Source organism: Canis lupus, chromosome 18 (assembly GCF_011100685.1).
Source record: "Canis lupus familiaris isolate Mischka breed German Shepherd chromosome 18, alternate assembly UU_Cfam_GSD_1.0, whole genome shotgun sequence".
Lineage (NCBI taxonomy): Eukaryota > Metazoa > Chordata > Mammalia > Carnivora > Canidae > Canis > Canis lupus.
In genome coordinates, this window is record NC_049239.1 from 41,325,283 (window position 1) to 41,347,765 (window position 22,483).

General features: G+C 37.0%; 1 protein-coding gene across 1 annotated transcript; it reads right to left on the reverse strand.

Moving 5' to 3' along the window:
• Nucleotides 1-410: 410 nt before the first annotated feature.
• On the reverse strand, nt 411-1,325 carry LOC119864125 (olfactory receptor 4C11-like). Its single transcript, XM_038562475.1, has one exon. It carries the CDS (start codon nt 1,323-1,325, stop codon nt 411-413), a length of 915 nt encoding a protein of 304 aa, XP_038418403.1.
• Nucleotides 1,326-22,483: the final 21,158 nt, after the last annotated feature.

A 22,483-nucleotide genomic window follows, 5' to 3' on the forward strand; every position in this document is an offset into this window, starting at 1 on the left:
TATTCTTTAAAAAATTTTTTTTTTATTTATTCATGAGAGACAGAGAGAGGGTGTGTGGGGCAGAGACACAGGCAGTGAGAGAAGTAGGCTCCATGCAGGGAGCCTGACATGGGACTCGATCCCAGGTCTCCAGGATCACACCCTGGCCAAAGGCAGGCACTAAACTACTGAGCCATCCAGGGATCCCCAAGTAATCTTATTCTAATGCAATCCTCTCAGAATAAGGAGTCTATATATTTATTACTATTTATTGATATTAATACAATAAAATATACAAAAAGGATGATTAAAAATTACAAATTGGCTTTATTCCCCAAAGAAAAATATTCTATCTCTCCTGTCCCTGAAGGAAAACCAACCTGTTAAGGAAATATATATTAGGATCCCTGAATATCTTGTATCAGCAGAAGTCACAATTTGCTACACCATAACTTTTTCATGGCATTTTTCACTTCCGCATTCCTCAGTGTATAGATCAGAGGGTTCAGCAAGGGTGCCCCAATGGTATAAAACACTGCCACCACCTTGTCTACTGGAAATGTGGTTGCTGGGCGTGTATACATGAATATACATGGACCAAAAAATAGGACAACCACAATAAAATGGGAGGTGCAGGTCGAAAGGGCTTTTTGCTTTCCTTCTGCACTGTAGTTTCTCAGAGAGTACAAGATGATAACATAGGAGATAAGCAAGATTATGAAACTCACCAAGCATATGGCTCCACTGTTAGAAACAACTAGCAAATTTATTACATAAGTGTCCATGCAAGCAAGTTTCAGCAAGGGCTGCAAGTCACAGAAATAGTGATCAATCACATTGGGACCACAGAAAGGCAATCTCAAAGCCAGGACAATTTGTGCCGAAGAGTGGATACAGGATCCCACCCAACCCAGAATCACCAGCACACTGCAGACATGCCTGTTCAGGATGGTTGTGTAACGCAAGGGCTTACAAATGGCTACATAGCGATCAAAAGCCATCAGGATCAGCACGAAGATTTCCATGCATCCAAAGAAGTGGGCTGAAAAGACCTGAGTCATGCACTCCTTGTAGGAAATGGTCTTCTGCTGGGAAATGGCATCCACAATCAACCTGGGAGCTGTGGTTGTAGAGAAGCAGGCATCAGCAAAGGACAGGTAAAATAGGAAGAAGTACATGGGACTCCCAAGGGTCCTGCTTCTTTTAATAGTCACTACAATGAGAAAGTTTCCCAACAGTGTGGCAAGATAAAACATCAAGAAGACCCCAAATATTGCTTTCTGTTTTCTTGGATCCTGTGTCAAGCCAAACAGAATGAATTCATTCACACTGCTGTTCATCGCCATAGTAGTATCTATAGGTAGGGTGAACTTGATAAGACCTTAATCTGCAAAAGAAGAAAAGAAGTAACATCTTGGGGAGATCATTGGGCTGACCTCCGAATTCCTTATTTTTGCTCTGTTACCTCCAATTTCTTTAATCCTTGTGAATCTTTGTAAATCTGCAGAAGTCCAAGCCTCTCCCAGATCTATATATTAAGTCAGAAACTAACCAAAATGGATCAAAGCCTTTGCATTTGGATAATAAAAAGTCAATATCCTTTAAATATTTTGATTCCTACCAAGATTGAAAATGGCAAAACTTGTACTTTCCTTGGTCAGGTGCCTTAACTGCCTTGAAATTTGGCCTTCAGGCAGCCCTGGTGGCTCAGCAGTTTAGCGCCACCTCAGCCCAGGGCCTGATCCTGGAAACACAGGATCAAGTCCCAAGTCGGGCTCCCTGCATGGAGCCTGCTTCTCCTTAGGCCTGTGTCTCTGCCGCTCTCTCTCTCTCTCATTAATAAATAAATAAAATCCTTAAAAAAATAAATTTGGCCTTCATTTGAAAATTTACGTCTAAGAGTTGCCCTGCTTTACCTTGAGTTTCCCTAAAATGAAAAAAGATTTTTATCATCACATATATACACATCTAGTTCACATATTATGCATTTTATCTATGTGCATTGAAATCTGAAAAACACTATTCCAATATTATTTAGCACTCATACTGTTGGAGGACCCTCCTGAAGAAAATATCCTCAGTTGAGTTCACTGATTTTTGGGTCTCTGACTTCATCTCTGAGCTTATCAGTATCTTGGATAAAATATCCTTTACAAAAATCTACTTTGACAAGTCTTTTACCTCTTGTGTTTTATGTCACATTCACTGATAGTCGTTGATAACAAAAGCCTGGAGAACTTTGAGGTTTGTCATAATTGAGGAAATTTCCTGTTTACCATCTTTACTGTTCTATTAAACTGATGTCCTCGAGAATCTCTGCATATGGATTCAATGTGGTAGAAAAATCTTAATGATGTCTATAACCTAAACAGTGTTTTTACACATATATGGTCCTTTTTACCCTGAATTGTCTTATTTCTAAAAATACCATTTGAAGAAAATTCCATTATTCAATATACATGTTATGATTTTTCTGTTTCAAGTTCTTGTTCATAGCATATATAGTTTGTCATTGAAATCATTGTATGCCAAGTGTGTTCTGATTTTGACTCGGAATTATTATAACACTTCTTCCCATGTTACTATATTTTCCATGGATAAATTGTTCATTTATAACTGACATTGTAAAATTTTTCTAAGTGGTATTTATTTGACCCTTTGTCAATCGAGATATTCCTGTTGTTTTAATTTTCATTCTTAAAACAATTCAGAATAATTTTACAATCATGATATTGCTGCCCCAAATGCTTGATGTTGTCATTGCTATTGGTAATTATTAAAAGGTTCTTCAATATTTTGTGTTAATTTATTAACTATATTTTATTGTCAAACAATTCATATCATTAATTCTTCAAAGGACACAGAGGAATGAGAGAATAAATTTATAATCAGTCTCAAAATTATTGACTTTATGATCCTACTCTCCAGAAATGACTATTTTTGGTTTTTATGTGTTTTCTTTTAAACATTATAACAGTATACTTCTTTATGTGTATCTCTTTTGTATATACAAGTATGGCCAATATTTCAAGGTTGATGATATTCCAAAAAGCTGATAAACATGCAAACACAATTTATTTTGTGACATTATCTTATTACCTCACTGGGATAATAGTAAATAACTATATTTTATTATGTGCATATACCTTTTTGTCATAAACCACATTTAACAGTTTTATTGCATTTTTAAAAAGATTTTACTTATTTATTCATGAGAGACACAGAAGCAGAGATGTAGGCAGAGGGAGAAACAGGCTCCATGCAGGGAGCCCGACGTGGGACTCGATCTTGGGTCTCCAGGATCAGGCTCTGGGCTGAAGGCAATGCCAAACCGCAGAGCCACCCGGGCTGCCCAGTTTTACTGCATTTTTTATGTAAAGATTGCCCATCTGAGAATTTTTCATCTTTTGTCAGTTTATATTTTGCAGTCTTGATATTTTATCTGGGATGGCTATTAATCTAGCAAAACATTACATTTCCTGGGCAAGAACACAGATGCTAGATTCAGATGTCTTGAGTTCAAATCCTAGTTCCACTATATACTAGTTTGGGAAAGACACGTTGAACATAATCATGGTACCTAGGTAGAAAATGAGAAAAGATCTGGCTCATAGTGAGTAAGAAGGATTAAGTGCCAACCTCTGCTTCTTTCACTATTATGATTTTACTTTTTCTTCATGTCTGAGGCTTTTTCCCTTTTCCTGTAATCCAATCTGCCAATTTGCCCATTTTAATTTAGCCTACTTCCAAAACATTTTTAAATTATACTATCTACTCACTTCTGTCATAATCCTACAATAATCTTTTCTTTTGAGTATTGACTCACAAATATCTGGAGTTATTGTAAAAAAATGGGAAAAATATTCCACTGCTCTTAATAGTTTGAGTTTTAAGATAAATATAGTTGAGATCATTCATTATGTAAGGCACACTATCATTGATATTAGAAGAATACAAAGAGAAAAGAGACAAGATTACAAATTTCTAAAGAATAGTTTGGGAGTGAAAAATTCAGAATTATGTTAACAGATGAATCATAACTTTAACTGAAGAAAGACATTCTATATTATGTTTCCTGAGATGCAGATATTCTAAAGCAGAGCAGGGAGGTGGTTTAGCACAGTGATAGCGCTTAGAAACCGAAGCCACACAGCCTAGATTTGTACCCCACCCAACTGCCCACGATGGTGAGATATGTAACAAGTCCCTTGATATCTCTTTGCTTCATTTTCTTCACCTGTAAACATTAAGAGCAAAGCAACCTACTTCTTAGGGTTTCTATGCAGGCTAAATAATTCAGTATGTACAAAGCATGGGAGATAGAGGTCTGTGCACCTGCAATTGCGATCGTTGCTTTCATTAGGATAATTAGTATCAATTTTCCATTATGATGATTAGTATCAACTTTCAAGGATATTAATCTACCTTGTTCATTTACCCATAAAACAGATGCACAATTGTTTTACACACTGCTAGACTTATCACAATTGATTAGCCAACCATAACACACCATCATCAATGAGAGGCCAGAGTTAACCCTAGGGTTCACTCTTTGTGTGCTACATTCTATGGATTTGGGTAAATGTTAGGGACATACATCCATCATTATAATATCATACAGAGCATTTCTACTGCCCTAAAATAGAATCATTTTGGATTTCCAAAACAGAAGATAATTCTTTTCACATAGTGTCTAATATTCATTAAATTCTAAATAAAATGTCTCACGCTATTTTTATTGAAGGAAAACAGAAATTTGAGTTAGATATCTATATGAATTTGCATTATGAGAATTATCAGTTCATATGTACCACAAAATCTGGTTGGTATTTCATAAACATCAGTACTACAAATGGCCAATCTTAGAATTCTTTAAATGGACCATCCATGTTTCTAAATGAACACCATAAAAATAAATTTATAAAAAAATAAAATAAATAAATAAAAGTAAAAATATGATGAACCATGAATATGATAAAATGGTTACGGTTTTCTAATGCAATGCCTGAAATACTCACCAGGACTTTGAAAGCCCTCCAACGCTGTGCCATAATATTCCTCACCACATTTCCTCCCATGCCTCTGGGCATGTAGGCTCCAGCCATGCCTGACGTTGCTGTCCTTCATAAAAATATTACTCCACACCATCTCATTCACTAAATTTTCACTATTTCTTAGTTATAAAGGCCTTCCTCTGATTAGACGTTCACTCTGCATTGCTAACTGTGCACACTGTACTCAGTTCAGATGCCATCTCTGAAGCAAAACCTTCCAGGTTTTAAAGAAAACCTTCTGGCTAATGACTTTCCAATGGGAATGTGTGTGTGTGTGTGTGTGTCTGTGTCTGTGTGTCTGTGTGTGAATGTTTGCATACTAAATCACACTATCCTTAAATGTTGTCTCTTTTCATTTTTTTATTTTTTTAATTCATTTTTTATTGGTGTTCAATTTGCCAACATATAGAATAACACCTAGTGCTCATCCCATCAAGTGTCCCCATCAGTGCCTGTCACCCAGTCTCCCCCACCCCCTGCCCACCTCCCCATCCACCACGCCTAGTTCATTTCCCAGAGTTAGGAGTCTCTCATGTTCTGTATCCCTCCCTGATATTTCCCACTCATTTTTTCTCCTTTCCCCTTTATTCCCTTTCACTATTTCTTATATTCCACAAATGAATGAGACCATATAATGTTTGTCGATCCCATAAGGCAAGTACAAGTGTTCTATTTTGGGCAAATCAAGTTAGGCGGGCAGGCAGTTTAGCAGAGAGAAGAAACAAAGAAAGCAGTACCTCTAGCCTTTGTGCTCCATGGCAACCTCTCCTTCTTGGACACTCCACCTCCCACTGCCATGAGAATCATCATTCCTCAGCCACTTGAGTGGAGCCAGCATAAGGCAGAAACCATAAATATGTTAAGAACAAAACCATGGACATATCCAGTACATGTCCTGACTAGCAAATGGATGGAAAATTCTGATGAGTCAGAAAAAAAAGAGACCAGCATTTATATTTATACTTAAATGTAAATGCACAGTGCAAGGCTGAGCAAAGAATCTTGCCAAGGACAAAAGAGTGCTTCATCCTAGGATTTCACTAGCTTTCTTCTCATTTTTCCACTCTGTAGATCATCCCTTACTCCAACATCAGAAAGAAAATGTAATTCTTAGGTGTCAGTGGGTTTGGGCAGCCAACATTACCATCATTAATAGCAGAACAAGGAGTATCATAGTGCCATAGAATCGTGCTAACAATACTCTCTAAGAATACTGATTGCCGTGGTCAGTATACATCCTTTCCTTTTCCTGGCCTTAAACCTTGCAAGTAAGAAATCCACCTGTGTAGGATACTATACCTCTACACCCTTCAATGTACCCCTCATTCAATAAGAGTTGCTCCTGAGACAGTGCCTCATCAAGGACAGTGAAAAGCAAAAACCCTGACACATCAGAATCTTTTCATCACTGACAGAAATGCTTCTGGAACTACATGCTTCTCAGAGATTTAGAGAATTACATAATGGCAACTGCCAGTAATCCAGTGCTGAATGGTGATTGAGAAAAAGAACATAGTATAGTTGGCTTGAAAACTTACCATAATTCTTGTACAGAAGTAGATGAGATCCAATAGAGAGCTCATAGTTTTTGCTCTTGCAAATCTGATTTATTTTGAAGATTAATCATGTGCAGTGTGTTTGCAACATGTAAACTGTACTTCAAGTACATCTACTTGACTTTCCATTGCAGGATCCATGGGGAGAGAAGATACACCATAGGTAGCCAATCTTTCCTGGAGGCTTGGGTTAGACTCTTTAATAAGGTCTGTAATTATGAGCAGAAAGTTTCTTATATCTACTGTTAGAATTTTCTAGAATATAAAGAACAATATAAAGGTCCCACCATTCTATGATAGAAACATCTCTAAAGCCAGCTCTAGTACCCCAAAACTATTCCTTGGCAGGGCACATGGACTAACATTTCCTCTTCCTCCACCAGATATATATAGACAATTCATAGAAGTTCACAAATACCCAAACTGGAGGGATAAGAACTCTGTTCTTTCCCCCCAACCCCAAAGGATATGCTCTTTAAACTACTTAGCTCAGTCACTCCTGGACTACTGCAAACCATGGTCCCAAGTAATACAGACAAGGCTGTCAAGAGGCAGATTCTTCCCACAGAGTCCTTCTCCCCTCCAAGACTCTGAAGTGACCCATCTCATTTCTGTTACCAACTGTTCCACTGGTGTCTCTGTTCTAAGGAGAAAGTATTCCTTCAAGTCACACTGAAGTATAGACTAAAATTCCAAAGGCTTTACTCTATATATTGAAACTTTTCTAATAGCACACAAAACTCTGAGCAGAGGTGCACATTCCAACACATGTAATATGACTGAATTCTAGCTTCATGATTCATGTCTCTGTGAATTTAAGCAACTTTCTTCACTTCTCCCAATTTTCTATTCTAGAAAATGTTACTGTATATTTAATAATTATTATCCATCTTAATGATACTGATAGAATATAAATACTTGAAAACAAGTAATTAAAATTTCTATAATTTCTATAGTATGTGGAAGTTATTAACTCAGTAACTAAAGCAGAAGAGAAAGTGGAAATGAAAATAAAAGATATTTTTGTTTCGAAAGCTACTTAAGTTGTAGATTACATACAATAAAATGCACATTTTTTTGTCTGAACAATTCTATACATTCCTTAGTGCTCACCATAAGAGGTGTACTCTCAATCCCCTTCACCCTATTCACCCATCTGGCCAACTTCCCTTTGGCAACCACCTTTTTATTCTCAGTATTTAAGAATATGAGTTTTTTGGTCTCCTTTTTTCTTTTCCATTTGTTTTCTTTCTTAAATCTACATATGAGTAAATTCACATGATATCTGTCTTTCTCTATCCGAGTTATGCACTTAGTTTTAGACCCCCAAACTCCATCCATGTCATTGCAAAAATTATTTTCATAAAAATCCAATAGTGGAATTACTGGATCATATCATATCTATTTTTCATTTTTGAGGAAGCTCCATCATGCTTCCACAGTGACTGCACCAGGTTACATTCCCACCAGCAGTATATGAGGGTTCATTTTATTCCAAGTCTTTGCAATACTCCTTATTTCTTGTTTTTTGAATTTTAGCTATTCTGACAGGTATGAGGTGACATCTCATTGTGGTTTTGATTTGCATTTCCCTGATGATGAATGATGTTGAACATCTTTTGATGTGTTCACTTGTTATTTTTATGTTCTTGGAAAAATGTCTATTCGGGTTCCCTGACCATTTTTAAGTCAGATTTTTAGTCTTTGTAGTGGTGAGTTATATACATTCTTTACGTCTTTTATTAACCCCTTATCATTTTCATCTGTCTCCATGTATATTTTTATTTCTTGTCTGATTGTTTACTTCACCTGTTCATTATCTAGGAGCGGGTTATATAGCCTCCATGTATTTCTGTTCTTTCTAGGTTTCTTCTTGTAAGTACTTATAGTTTATACCACTGTGATCAAAAAAGGTGTATAATATGATTTCAATCTTTTTTTAATTTCTTAAGGCTTTTTTGCTTGTAGCCTAATATGCTATCTATTCAAGAGAATGTCCCAGTGACCCAGAAAAGAATCTGTCTTCTGCTGCATTAGAATATAATGTTCTGAATATAATTGTAGGTCTATTTGGTCACATGTGTCCTTCAAGCCACCCTTTTTTGTTGATTTTTTTTGTCTGGATGATCTATTGATATAATGAGGGGTTAGAATTCCCTACTATTGTATTACTATCAATTTCTTCCTTTTTTTGTAAATAGTTGTTTTATGTATTTAGAAGCATCCATGTTGGTACGTAACATTTATATTATTATATACTATTTTAGATTGTTGGACTCCCTTCAGACCTAAAGACATACAGAGATTGAAATAGAAGGGACGTAAAAACATTTACCATGCAAATAGAAGCAAAAGGAAAGCTAAGGCAGAAATACTAATATCAGACAAAAAAAGGTGAGTCATGTCTCGTCTCTTCTCTGATCAAAGTTCTCCAATGGTGCTCCACTTCATTTCATCAAAAGGGAAGTCATGTAATGCAAACTACAAAGCTCTATGTGATCTAGACCCAGCAATTCTTCTTTGATCTCACCTAGTACTCTCTAGGATCCATCTCATTAGCCTCATACCCTCCAAGACATTACTGTGGTGTATATCCACATGGCTGACACCTTCACCCTCTTCAAGTATTTATTCCAACGTGATGTCTACCGTGAAGACTACTCTGACCACCTATTTAATGCTGCAGAATGGGGAGAGACTTAACGTGGCAGAGGAGTAGGGTACCTTCATCTTCTCTCGTCTCTAGAAATCAGCTGGATACCTAACAAATCATACCGAACAAAAGCAAAATCAACTGGCGATCTGAGAAAAAGTTGCTACAGTCCTACAAATAGAAAAACAACCATTTTTGCAATGGAGAGTGTATAGAAAAATGAATCTGAGGCCGTCTATCAGAAGATAAACCATGGGCATTGAAGCCTCCATTATCCAAGTACCAGAAAATGGTGTAAGCAGTGGAGTGCAAAATTGGGACTTTTACAAGTTTGCCTGAAGGGTGGTCAGGAGGTGAAGAAAGACGGAATCCAAGGTTTCACACCATGGTCTCAGGATTCCTGGCATCACAAAAAGAATGGGGGTACCAGAGTGCAGCAGAGTGTTCCCAGGCATTGGGGCGGAATATCTCATTGCAATCAGTCAGCCCAAGAGCCAACATTCAACTCAGTCTGGCTATAAACAGGGAACGTCAGCAAGGTGGGGTGACTGCTCTCTGGGGAGGGGCCCAGAAAGTGACAGAAACACTGAGAGGCCCCCACTTCTCCAGGAGGTGTATTATTGCTGTATGCCACAGAAGTCTTTAAAACATGTATTCTTGAAATGGGATCGTGTACACTGGGTCACAGGCTAGTTTAGCACTGAATGTGAACTGAAACCAGGGAGATAACAGTGATTGACTTATTTTCCCTGAGCACTCACTGAAGAGTAGGGGACATGAACTTTCAGTGTGAGGGCTGGAGATGGAGGTGTAGCTCTGATTTTCCTTCTCACCCCCTATAATGTTACAGAAAGCCTTAAGGCAACAAAAGTCACATAGAGAAATCTGGAGCTGTATATTTAGCATGGCTCCCTGCAAAGGGCAGAGCAATACAATCCAAGACAAAGACACCTGAAAGTCACTGCCCCAGGCACATCGCCCAGAACATCCGCAAGGACATCTGCTAAGTCCGAGATTACCAATGATAGAGAACTGCCAAACTCCAGCACTAGGGAAAAATAGTATATAAATCTTAAGGGTTTTTCTCATGTTTCTTCACTCTTTCATGTTAATCTTTTTGTTTGCTTTTCAAATAATTTCTTATTTTATCAACACTTTTTAAAATCTTATTAATTTTCATTTTATAGTTCTATTTTATCCCATCATTGAATTTAATTACTGTTTTGATTATATATAAGTTTGCCTTTCTTTACAATTTTGGGATTTAGTTTCTTCAAAGGAGCAGACCATAATACACCCAGGATCTAGTGTTGCGCTCCATCTGTTCAGCATTTGGTTATATTCTCTCTCTTTCTTTAATTATTTTTCTGTTTCTCTTGATTTGTTTCGTGGATGTTTCTCTGGAATCATTGTTGCCATTTTAGTATTTTGTTCTCTTTCATCTATTCTTCTCTGGTCAGAATGACAATACAGAAGAACTCACTTCAAAAAAGCGTAGAAGGCAGTATTCACTGCCAAGGACCTAATCAGTAGGGATAGAAGCAACATGTTGGAACTAGATTCAGAAAAAAAATTACAAAGATACTACCTGGGCTGAAAAAAGCATATAGGACACTAGAGAGTCCCTTTCTGGCAAAAATAAAAGAACTAAAATCTAAGGAGGTCAAAACTAAAAAGGCTATTCCTGAAATGCAATAAAAAATGGAGGCTCTAATTACTAAGAAAAATGAGACAGAAGAGAGGATCTCTGATATAGAAGACAGATTGATAAGAATAAGAAAACTGAAGTTAAAAAAAAAGAGATAAACTATGGATCACGAGGGAAAAATTTGAGAGATAAGTGATAACATAAGAGGACACAATATTAGCATAATTGGGGTCCCTAAAGAAGGGGAAAAAGTAAGAGAGAAAGTGGGAAAGAATGTACATATTAGCATATTATAGCTGAAAATTCCACTAATCTGAGGAAGGAGACAGGCATTCAGATTCAGAAGGAACAAAAGATCCCCCTCAAAATCAATACAAAAGTAGGCTAACACCTCAACATATAACAGTGAAGCTTGCAAATTTCAGAGACAAAGAGAAAATTCTGAAAGCAGCTCAGGACAAGAGGTCCTGAACGTATGAGGGTAGAAAAATAAGACTCCCAGGAGTCTTATCATCAGAGACCTGAAAGGCCCGATACGACTGGCATAATATAGTCAGGGTGCTAAATGAAAACAGTATGCAGACAAGGATACTATATCCAGCAAGTCTGTCATTCAGAATAGAAGGAGAGATAAAGAGCACCAGGGAAAAGAGAAACAAAAATAATTTGTGATCACTAAACCAGCCCACCAAGAAATATTAAAGAGGATCCTGGAAGTGAAAAGAGAGCCCAAATTAACATAAACCAGAAATGAACAGAGATAATATTCAGAAATAGTGACTTTGCAGGTCAAACAATGACAATGGATTCATATCGCTCAATGTTCGCTCTAAATATGAATGGGCTAAATACTAGAATCAAAAGTCATAGGTTCAATAAGAAAAAAAAAATGACACTTTGATATGTCATCTACAAACAGCAGAATTTAGACCGAAAGACACTTCCAGATCAAAAGCGAGGAGGAAGAGAACCATCTATCATGGTAGTGGACATAAAAAAAAAAAACGTTTAGGTGGCAATCTTTATATCAGACACATTAGATTCTAAACTGAAGACTGTCATAAGAGATGAGGAAGGACAATATATCATAATTAAGTGGTCCATCAAACAAGAAGAACTAACAACTGCAAACAATTAGACTCTAATAGAGGAGCAGCCAAATATATAAAGCAAATAGCAACAGAATTAAGAAACACTTTGACAATAATACAGTAATAGTAGGGATCTTTAACACAACATTCACAAAAATGCACAGATCATCAAAGCAGAATTTCACTAAGGAAACAAGGGCTTTGAATGACACACTGGAACAGACAGACATTACAGACATATTCAGAGCATGCCTTCCTAAAGCAAAAGACTACATATTCTTCTTGAGTGAATGGATCATTTTCCATAATCAATCACAGCTCAGTCAAAAATCAGGTCTCAACTGATTCCAAAAGATTGGGATTAGTCCCTGCAATTATTGTGACTATAATGATTGGAATTTTGAACTCAATCACAAGAGGCAATTTAGGAGGGACAAAATTCTTTCGGGTTAAAGCATCCTACTAAAGAATGAATGGGTCAAACAAGAAACTAAAGAAGAAATTTTAAAAATTCATGAAATGAAATAAAAGGAAAACACTACAGTTCAGATGAAGCAAAGGCAGTCTTAAGAGAGAAGTATACAGTGATGTAATCCAAATTGGAGATCCTAACGATGAGGGTTAATGAGGTAGAAGAACAGGTGAGTGACATAGAAGACAAGTTGATGGCAAGGAAGGAATGTACCCCGATGTTTATAGCAGCAATGGCCACAATAGCCAAACTGTGGAAGGAGCCTCGGTGTCCATCGAAAGATGAATGAATAAAGAAGATATGGTTTATGTATACAATGGAATATTACTCAGCTATTAGAAATGACAAATACCCACCATTTGCTTCAATGTGGATGGAACTGGAGGGTATTATGCTGAGTGAAGTAAGTCAATCGGAGAAGGACAAACATTATATGTTCTCATTCATTTGGAGGATATAAATAATAGTGAAAGGGAATATAAGGGAAGGGAGAAGAAATGTGTGGGAAATATCAGAAAGGGAGACAGAACATAAAGACTGCTAACTCTGGGAAACGAACTAGGGGTGGTAGAACGGGAGGAGGGCGGGGGGTGGGAGTGAATGGGTGACGGGCACTGGGGGTTATTCTGTATGTTAGTAAATTGAACACCAATAAAAATAAATTAAAAATAAATAAATAAATAAATAAATAAATAAATAAATAAATAAAAAATTCCAAGTTAAAAAAAAAGAGAGAAAAACAATTAAAAGACCATGAGGAAAGGTTAAGGAAAATAAATAACAGCCTCAGAAGGAAAAATTTACATATAATTGGGGTTTCAGAAAGCACCAAAAGGGACAAAAGACCAGAAAGCATATTTGAACAAATAATAGTTGAGAACTTCTCTAATTTGGGGAAGGAAACAAACATTCAGGTCCAGGAGATAGAGAGATTCCCCCCTAAAATCAATAAAAACTGTTCAAAAACGAGACATTTAATAGTGAAACTTGCAAATTCCAAAGATAACGAGAAAATCCTTAAAGCAGCAAGAGACATGGAATCCCTAACTTATATGAGGAGAAATATTGAATTAACAGCAAAACTCTCCACAGAGACCTGGCAGGCCAGAAGGGGCTGGCAGGATATGTTCAGGGTCCTAAATGAGAAAAACCTGCAGTCAAGAATACTTTATCCAGCAAGCTCTCATTCAGAACAAGAGAGATAAAGAGCTTCCAAGATAGGCAGAAACTGAAAGAATATGAGACCACCAAACCTGCTCTCCAAGAAATATTAAGGGGGACTCTATAAAAGAAAGACAACGCCCAAAGAAATAATCCACAAAAACAGGGAATGAATAGGAATTGTGATGACAATAAATTCATACCTCTCAATAGTACCTTTGAACCTGAATAGGCTTAATGATTGCATCAAAAGACGCACGGTTTCAGACTGGATAACAGAGCAAGACCCATCTATTTGCTGTCTAAAAGAGACTCATTTGAGACCTAAGGACACCTCCAGCCTGAAAATTAAAGGTTGGAGAACCATTTACCATTCAAATGGTTCTCAAAAGAAAGCAGGGGTAGCAATCCTCACGTCAGATAAATTAATCTTATCCCAAAGACTGTAGTAAGAGTTGAAGAGAGACACTATATTATACTTCAATGTTCTATTCAACAAGAGGACCTAACAATCATAAATATTTATGCCTCTAATGTGGGAGCTGCCAAGGAGATCAATCAATTAATAACGAACGTTAAGACATTCTTATATAAAAATACACTTAAACTGGGAGACGTCAACATGGCACTTTCTGTAAATGACAGGCCTTCTAAGCACAACATCTCCAAAAAAAAACAAGAGCTTTAAATGGTACACTGGACCAGATGGATTTCACAGATATTTACAGAACTTTACATCCAAACACAACTGAATACATAATCTTCTCAAGTGCACACGGAACTTTCCCTAGAATAGACCAAATACTGGGTCACAAATCAGGTCTCAACTGATACCAAAAGATAGGAATTGTCCCCTGCATATTTTCAGACTATAATGCTTTGAAAGTTGTACTCAATCACAAGAAGAAATTTGGAAGAAATGCAAACACGTGGAGCTTAAAGACCATCCTGCTAAAAGATGACAGGGTCAACCAGGAAACTACAGAAGAATTTACAAGATTCATGGAAACTAATGAGCATGAAGATACAACCATTCAAAATCTTTGGGATACACCAAAAGGAGTCCTGGGAGGGAAATACATCGCAATACAAACATCCCTCAAAAAACTGGAAAAAACTCAAATACACAAGCTAACCTTGCATCGAAAGGAACTGGAAAAAGAACAGCAAATAATACCTACGCCAAGCAGAAGAGAGTTAATAAAGATTTGAGCAGAACGCAAAGAAATAGAGACCAGAAGAACTGTGGAACAGGTCAATAAAACCAGGACGTGGTTCTTTGAAAAAGTTGATAGATAGATAAATCATTGCCAGCCTTATTAAAAAGAAGAGAGAAGAGACTCTAATTAATAAAATGAATGAGAAAGGAGAGATCACAACCAATACCAAGGAAACACAATTGATTTTTGAAACATTATGAGCAGCTACACGCTAATAAATTAGGCAATCTAGAAAAATGGGCACATTTCTGGAAAACCACAAACTACCTAAACCGGAACAGGTAAAAATAGAAAACCTGAACAGGCAGATAACCAGAGAGGAAATTGTAGCAGTCATCAAAAACCTCCCAAGATGCAAATGTCCAGGGCCAGATGGCTTCCCAGGGGAATTCTATCAAATGTTTAAAGAAGAAACAATACCTATTCTACTAAAGCTGTTCTGAAAGATAGAAAGGGACAGAAAACGTCCAAACTCGTTTTATGAGGCCCGCATCACTTTAATTCCAAAACCAGACAAAGACCACCACCAAAAAGGAGAATTATAGACCAATGTCTCTGATAAACACAGAAGCAAAAATTCTCAACAAATTACTAGCCAGTAGGATCCAATAGTACATTAAGAAGGTTATTCACAATGACCAAGTATGATTTATCCCCGGGATGCAAGGCTGGTTCAACACTCATAAAGCAATCAACGTGATAAATCATATCAACAAGAGAAAAAACAAGAACTATTTGATCCTCTTAATATATGCAGAGAAAGACTTTGACAAAATACAGCATACATTCCTGATCAAAACTCTTCACAGTGTAGGGATAGAAAGAACATTCCTCAGCATCTTAAAAGCCATCTACAAAAAGTCCACAGCAAATATCAGTCTCAATGGGGAAACACTGGGAGCCTTTCCCCTAAGGTCAGGAGCATTACAGAGATGTACACTCTCACCACTAGTATTCAACATAGTACTAGAAGTCCTTGCCTCAGCAATCAGGCAACAAAAAAGAAATAAAAGGCATTCAAATTGGCAAAGAAGAAATCAAACTCTCCCTCTTCACAGAGGACATGATGCTCTACATAGAAAACCCAAAAGGCTCCACCCCAGGATTGGTAAAAATCATACAGCCATTTGGCAGTGTGGCCCGATACAAAAACAATGTCCAGAAATCAGTGGCATTTCTATATAGTAACAATGAGACTGAAGAAAGAGAAATTAAGGAGTCAATCCCATTTACAATTGCACCCAAAAGCATAAGATACCTAGGAATAAACCTAACCAAAGAAGTAAAGGATCTGTACACTAAAATCTATATAAATGACAAATACCCACCATTTGCTTCAACGTGGATGGAACTGGAGGGTATTATGCTGAGTGAAGTAAGTCAGTCGGAGAAGGACAAACATTATATGTTCTCATTCATTTGGGGAATATAAATAATAGTGAAAGGGAAAATAAGGGAAGGGAGAAGAAATGGGTGGGAAATATCAGAAAGGGAGACAGAACATAAAGACTGCTAACTCTGGGAAACGAACTAGGGGTGGTAGAAGGGGAGGAGGGCGGGGGGTGGGAGTGAATGGGTGAAGGGCACTGGGTGTTATTCTGTATGTTAGTAAATTGAACACCAATAAAAAAAAAATTAAAAAAAAAAAAATAAAATCTATATAACACTTCTGAAAAAAATTGAGTAAAATACAAAGAGATGGAAAAATATTCCATGTTCATAGATTGGAAGAATTAATATTGTGAAAATGTCAAAGCTACCCAGGGTAATTTACACATTCAATGCAATCCCTATCAAAATACCATTGACTTTATTCAGAGAGTTGGAATAAGGCATCTTAAGTTTTGTGTGGAATCAGAGAAGACCCAAATAGTCAGGGGAATACTGAAAAAGCAAACCAGAGCCGAGGACATCACAATGCCGATATCATGTTAGACCACATAGCTGTGGTCTTCAAGACAGTGTGGTACTGGTACAAAAACAGACACATAGATCAATGGAACAGAATAGAGAACCCAGAAGTGGACCTTCAACTCTACGGTCAACTAATAATTGACAAAGCAGGAAAGACTATCCACTGGAAAAAGGACAAACTCTTCGATAAATGGTGCTGGGAAAATTGGACATTCACGTGCAGAAGAATGAAACTGGACCCTTATTTTACACCATACACAAGGCTAAACTCAAAATGGATGAAAGATCTAAATGTGAGACAAGAATCCATGAATCCTCAAGAGGAACACAGGCAACACCCTTTTTGAACTTGGCCACAGCAACTTCTTGCAAGATACATCCATGAAGGCAAGAGAAACAAAAGCAAAAATAAATTACTGGGACTTCATCAAGATAAAAAGCTTCTGCACAGCAAAACAAATGGACAACAAAACTAAAAGACAACCTACAGAATGGGAGAAGATATTTGCAAATGACGTATCAGATAAAGGACTAGTATTCAAGAACTATAAAAACTTATTAAACTCAACAGCAAAGAAACAAATAATCCAATCATGAAATGGGCAAAAGACATGAACAGAAATCTCACAGACGAAGACATAGACATGGCCAACAAGCACATGAGAAAACAGCTCTGCATCATTTGCCATCAGGGAAATACAAATCAAAACCACAATGAGATACCACCTCACATTAGTGAGAATGGGGAAAATTAACAAGACAGGAAACAATATATGTTGGAGAGGATGTGGAGAAAGGGGAACCCTCTTGCACTGTTGGTGGGAATGTGAACTGATACAGCCAGTCTGGAAAACTGTGTGGAGGTTCCTCAAAGAGATAAAAATAGAACTACCCTAAGACCCAGCAATTGCACTGCTGGGGATTTACCACAAAGATACAGATGCAGTGAAATGCTAGAATACCTGCACCCCAATGTTTATAGCAGCAATGTCCACAATGGCCAATTGTGGAAGGAGCCTTGGTGTCCATCAAAAGATGAATGGATAAAAAAAGATGTGGTCTATGTATACACTGGAATATTACTCAGCCATTAGAAACCACAAATACCCACCATTTGCTTCAACGTGAATGGAATGGAGGGTTTTATGCTGAGTGAAGTCAGTTGGAGAAGGACAAACATTATATGGTCTCATTCATTTGGGAATATAAAAAATAGTGAAAGGGAATAAAGAGGAAAGGACAGAAAATGAGTGGGAAACATCAGAGAGGGAGACACAACATGAGAGACTCCTAGAAAAGAACAAGGGGGTAGTGGAAGAGGAGTTGGGTGGGGGAATGGGGATACTGGGTGATGGGCACAGAGAGGGGGCACTTGACAGGATGAACACTGGGTGTTATATGGTGACATATCGAACTCCAATAAAAAATATACACAAAAAAAGAAATTGACAAAGGTCAATTGAATAAATAATATCATGCTAGATTTACTTTATGTTTCTCATTCTATTATTGAGAGTTTTGTGGGACTCTGTCATCCTATAGTTAGTTCTCAGGTAACAGCATGCCTCTATCTCTCAGTAAATAACATTTTGGCAAACAAGGCCTGGAAATTTTTTATGTATTCTGCTTTCCAGCACAATCCTAAGTTTGCTGATTTCTGTTACCAGGATTTTATGATAATCAAATTCCATTATTAAAACAAAAAAGGACGATTTCTGAGATGCCAACATGGGATTTGCTAACATTTTGTCTGAATTATAATTAAACTACAGCACTAAATGATAAATGAATCTCTTTAACATATTCTTTGGAATATGTTCCAGAAATCTAAAGGAAATGTTACCTTTAATTTTAAGAGAGTTCCATTAAATTCAGGAATAAGATATGGCCACCTTTTATAGCTGCCATTATTATGTCCTGCACTGACTTTTAATGCCAGGTCCTCAACCCCATATACTTACAGAGATCAGGAAGATTTAAAAGATTGAATGAGGTCAAACTGTACAAAGATATTTAAGAAGGAATTTAAGCCCTTTGCACCCTGTAGAAATGGAACAAATCTTTTCCCCTTTAGAGTCTACCAGGACTAAGCTCTTGTGTGTGGTTGCCTAATGAGGGGCATATATGCAAATTTGTCCTTCACCAGGCATTCGTATTTTATATGCATGTTAATTATTTGAATATACTGATGACCTATTATAAAATCTTATGTTAAACATTTTTTTGATTAAACAAATATACAAATTTTCAGGCAAATTCAGTCTAGCAGCCTGTCTTTGGAAATTCTATGTCAAACAATGAATAATAGGAAAAGGGAATAAAGTAGTTGAAGCAAACATGAAACAACAGATGTCATTACTGTCTGATGTGTTCATCTACTTCCCCAAACCAAGACAATCAACTGGCAGATTAAACTACTTATTAAAAGAGCTTACTCAAAAACCAGCATAATAATACTTCCAAATGTAAGTATAATAGACAATTATAAAATGGAATAAATCTCCCCCAGAATAAAATAAAATTATGAGATGTAACAGAAACATGAATAGTCTTCATTGAAGAACACTAAACCTAATCAAACAGAAATACAGCTGAATCAGGTGAATTATACAATTTGGAAGTGAAGGAACTCCCCTTTTAAAATTGTTAATTTGTCCCAATTATGTGACACATGGAGTGAATTGCTAAACATCATCGCTGAAGGTTATTTGCATGGAGATGGAGCAAATGATTCCAAAGTACACATGGTTGAATGTATAGAAGAATCAAGGATTTTGGGGTTTGAGGGAGAAGAACCAAGTGCAAATATATAATAAAGCTATATTATGATATCAAATCAGATATGCCCATAGGATAAACAAATATGTTAAGAGGACAGACTATCATGCAAAGAAATTCAATATATATTTGGTAATTTAATATACAATGAGGTTGAAAGTATTAACATGAATAAAAATTATAATAAGATAAATGACTATCAATTTGGAAAAAAAAAGTTAGAAAGTATGTCAAACTCAATAAAAAAAAAAAAATTCCTGCAGGAGTCTATGTGTATGGGAGACATTAAAGCACAGAGAAAAAGGATGCAGAATAAGATAAAAATACATTGGGCAGCCCAGGTGGCTCAGGGGTTTAGCGCTGCCTTCAGCCCAGGGCTTGTACCTGGAGACCTGGGATTGAATCCCACGATGGGCTCCCTGCATGGAGCCTGCTTCTCCTTCTGCCTGTGTCTCTGCCTCTGCGCCTCTCTCTCTCTCTCTAATAAAACCACATATTATTAAAAATAATTACGAACTATGAAGAAAGGAAACGAGTGTACTCTCCTTGCATTACAACTCCCATGTCCCCATTCTGCTGTAACTAATACATTTTTATCTTTTTAAAAAAGATTTTATTGCAATAAAGTGAAGTGAAGTAATTATTTTTAATAATATGTGGTTTATGTATACAATGGAATATTACTCAGCTATTAGAAATGACAAATACCCACCATTTGCTTCAACGTGGATGGAACTGGAGGGTATTATGCTGAGTGAAGTAAGTCAGTCAGAGAAGGACAAACATTATATGTTCTCATTCATGTGGGGAATATAAATAATAGTGAAAGGGAATATAAGGGAAGGGAGAAGAAATGTGTGGGAAATATCAGAAAGGGAGACAGAACGTAAAGACTGCTAACTCTGGGAAACGAACTAGGGGTGGTAGAAGGGGAGGAGGGCGGCGGGTGGGAGTGAATGGGTGACGGGCACTGGGGGTTATTCTGTATGTTAGTAAATTGAACACCAATAAAAAATAAATTAAAAAAAAATAATATAAAAACAAACCCAATTCAAAGAAAATGTAGTATTTTAAATTTCTGGACATAATGCAGTCACTGGACGTCCCCTTTGCTGAAAGTAACTAGAAGCTGCACAAAATAGAGGAAACATCGTTTTCAGTTTTGGATGACTAGCAACATATTCCTGGGCCTCCTTAGGGTAAGGAGACAGATCAGGCGAGTGCTAGGACAGGTTCAGGCTGACCAAGAAGCTTCCAACCCTTTGTAGAGGTGAAGAGAACTGCAAATGGCTCCCCTCACCCCTGACATCATAAAACGGTTTTCTAAGAGCTCTCTTGGATCTTTAATGAATTGATTTTCTCTTTTTTCTCCCTGAACACTCAAGGTTTGATTTCAAACCTCATTTCTTTTCTCTCCTTCTAATGCTTGGAGTGATTCCTTGTCCCCTTTCCTCATGACTACTTCCTCAATGATATCAATCCCCACCCAATTCTCTTTGAAATCTTCCCCATTGGCAGATACGGTTTAATTATACCAATTTGTTCATGAAAATGTATCTTTTCTGTGAATGCAAAGAAAAATTTCTCTAATATCCTCATTTGTTCTCTGATAAATGTCCTCATTGGGTCTTAAGTATTTAATCCACCACACTTCCTATGTAAGAATACTGAGCACCTTTCATGGGATAGGATAATATTGTGTTCCGTTGGCAGAAACTTTTCACATACTTATAAAGTTCATTGTATTCCTACCTCATTAGCCCATATCAATTAAAGTAATACTTCCGGGTGCCAATTTGTTGGGTATTATAAACTCAGATACTGAAAGAGCATCACATGGCAGTGCTTGCTTATAGACACTGATGTGGCAGTGGTGGTGGCAGGTGTTTATTATAAATATTAGTTGGGTTATCTTCAAAAGTGAAAATATGATTTTAGAACATTCTCATATAAAAACAAAAGACAAAAATTGAAATGAGCTAAAACAGACTTTCCAATACTGGGTGCTCCCAAATAATCTGAATTTTGATTTTTTGGACATATTAGGACCAAATAAAGCTTTTTTCTGACACCCAAGCAAACAAATATGGCAGTCAAGGGAGGTAAGCTACATTAAGTCAAGATGTAGACATACTGAGACTTCACTTCTTTTTCCTACAAATATCCATACCTCCAGAATTGATTCTCAAAATGTAAGAAAGACAAAGCTTCTGCTCTCCAACTTGAACAAAGTTCCCACTTTCCTTTGGCCTTTTCTTGCTTTTCACCTTGCCTCCCTTCTCCCCTTTATCCTCCCTTCTGTGTATTTCTTTCTGCACATTCCTTCTGCAAAATCCCTTCACTGATTCTTCTTTCTGCCTTGTGAAGAGTGATGGGAAGGACCTGCCAAAGGGCAGCTGAGTGGCTGAGACCACCCATCACTGCCAAGTACAAGATTCTCCTTCTCTCACCATTCAAAAAACTTTGAGAAATTCTCCAGTAACAGTACAGGTTTTCACCAATATTTAAGCTTTTATTAGAGGTTGAGGGTTCCTCCATGTAGAATCCCCAGTGAGACAAGTTCAGGCACAGATTCCAGAGCAGAATTCTCTTAGAACGCCTTCTCCAAATGCCAGGTTGTCAAGACAGCCCCCTACATTAAGTTCCAGTTACATATGGATTAGCACCTTGACCACATTCATTACATCTAGAATAAAACCTAGACACAGAATTTGTGTGTGCTCACACACACAATCATTCTCTCACTAGTTAGTGCATTACCTTCTGAAAGCAAATTGAATCAGGAAGCTAAATTTTCATGTGAATATGACCCAGATGTGAATACCATTCAACTAAGGTCTATGATAGGTTTTTCAAAGTGCTTTGGACTATAAGTAATCCTATTTTAATGCAATCCTCTCAGAATATGGAGTCTATACACTTATTAATATTTATTAATATTAACACAATTAAATATA

Bases quoted from the DNA above. Each gene is read 5' to 3' on its own strand.
- LOC119864125 (XM_038562475.1), bottom strand. From the start codon at position 1,325: ATGGCGATGAACAGCAGTGTGAATGAATTCATTCTGTTTGGCTTGACA.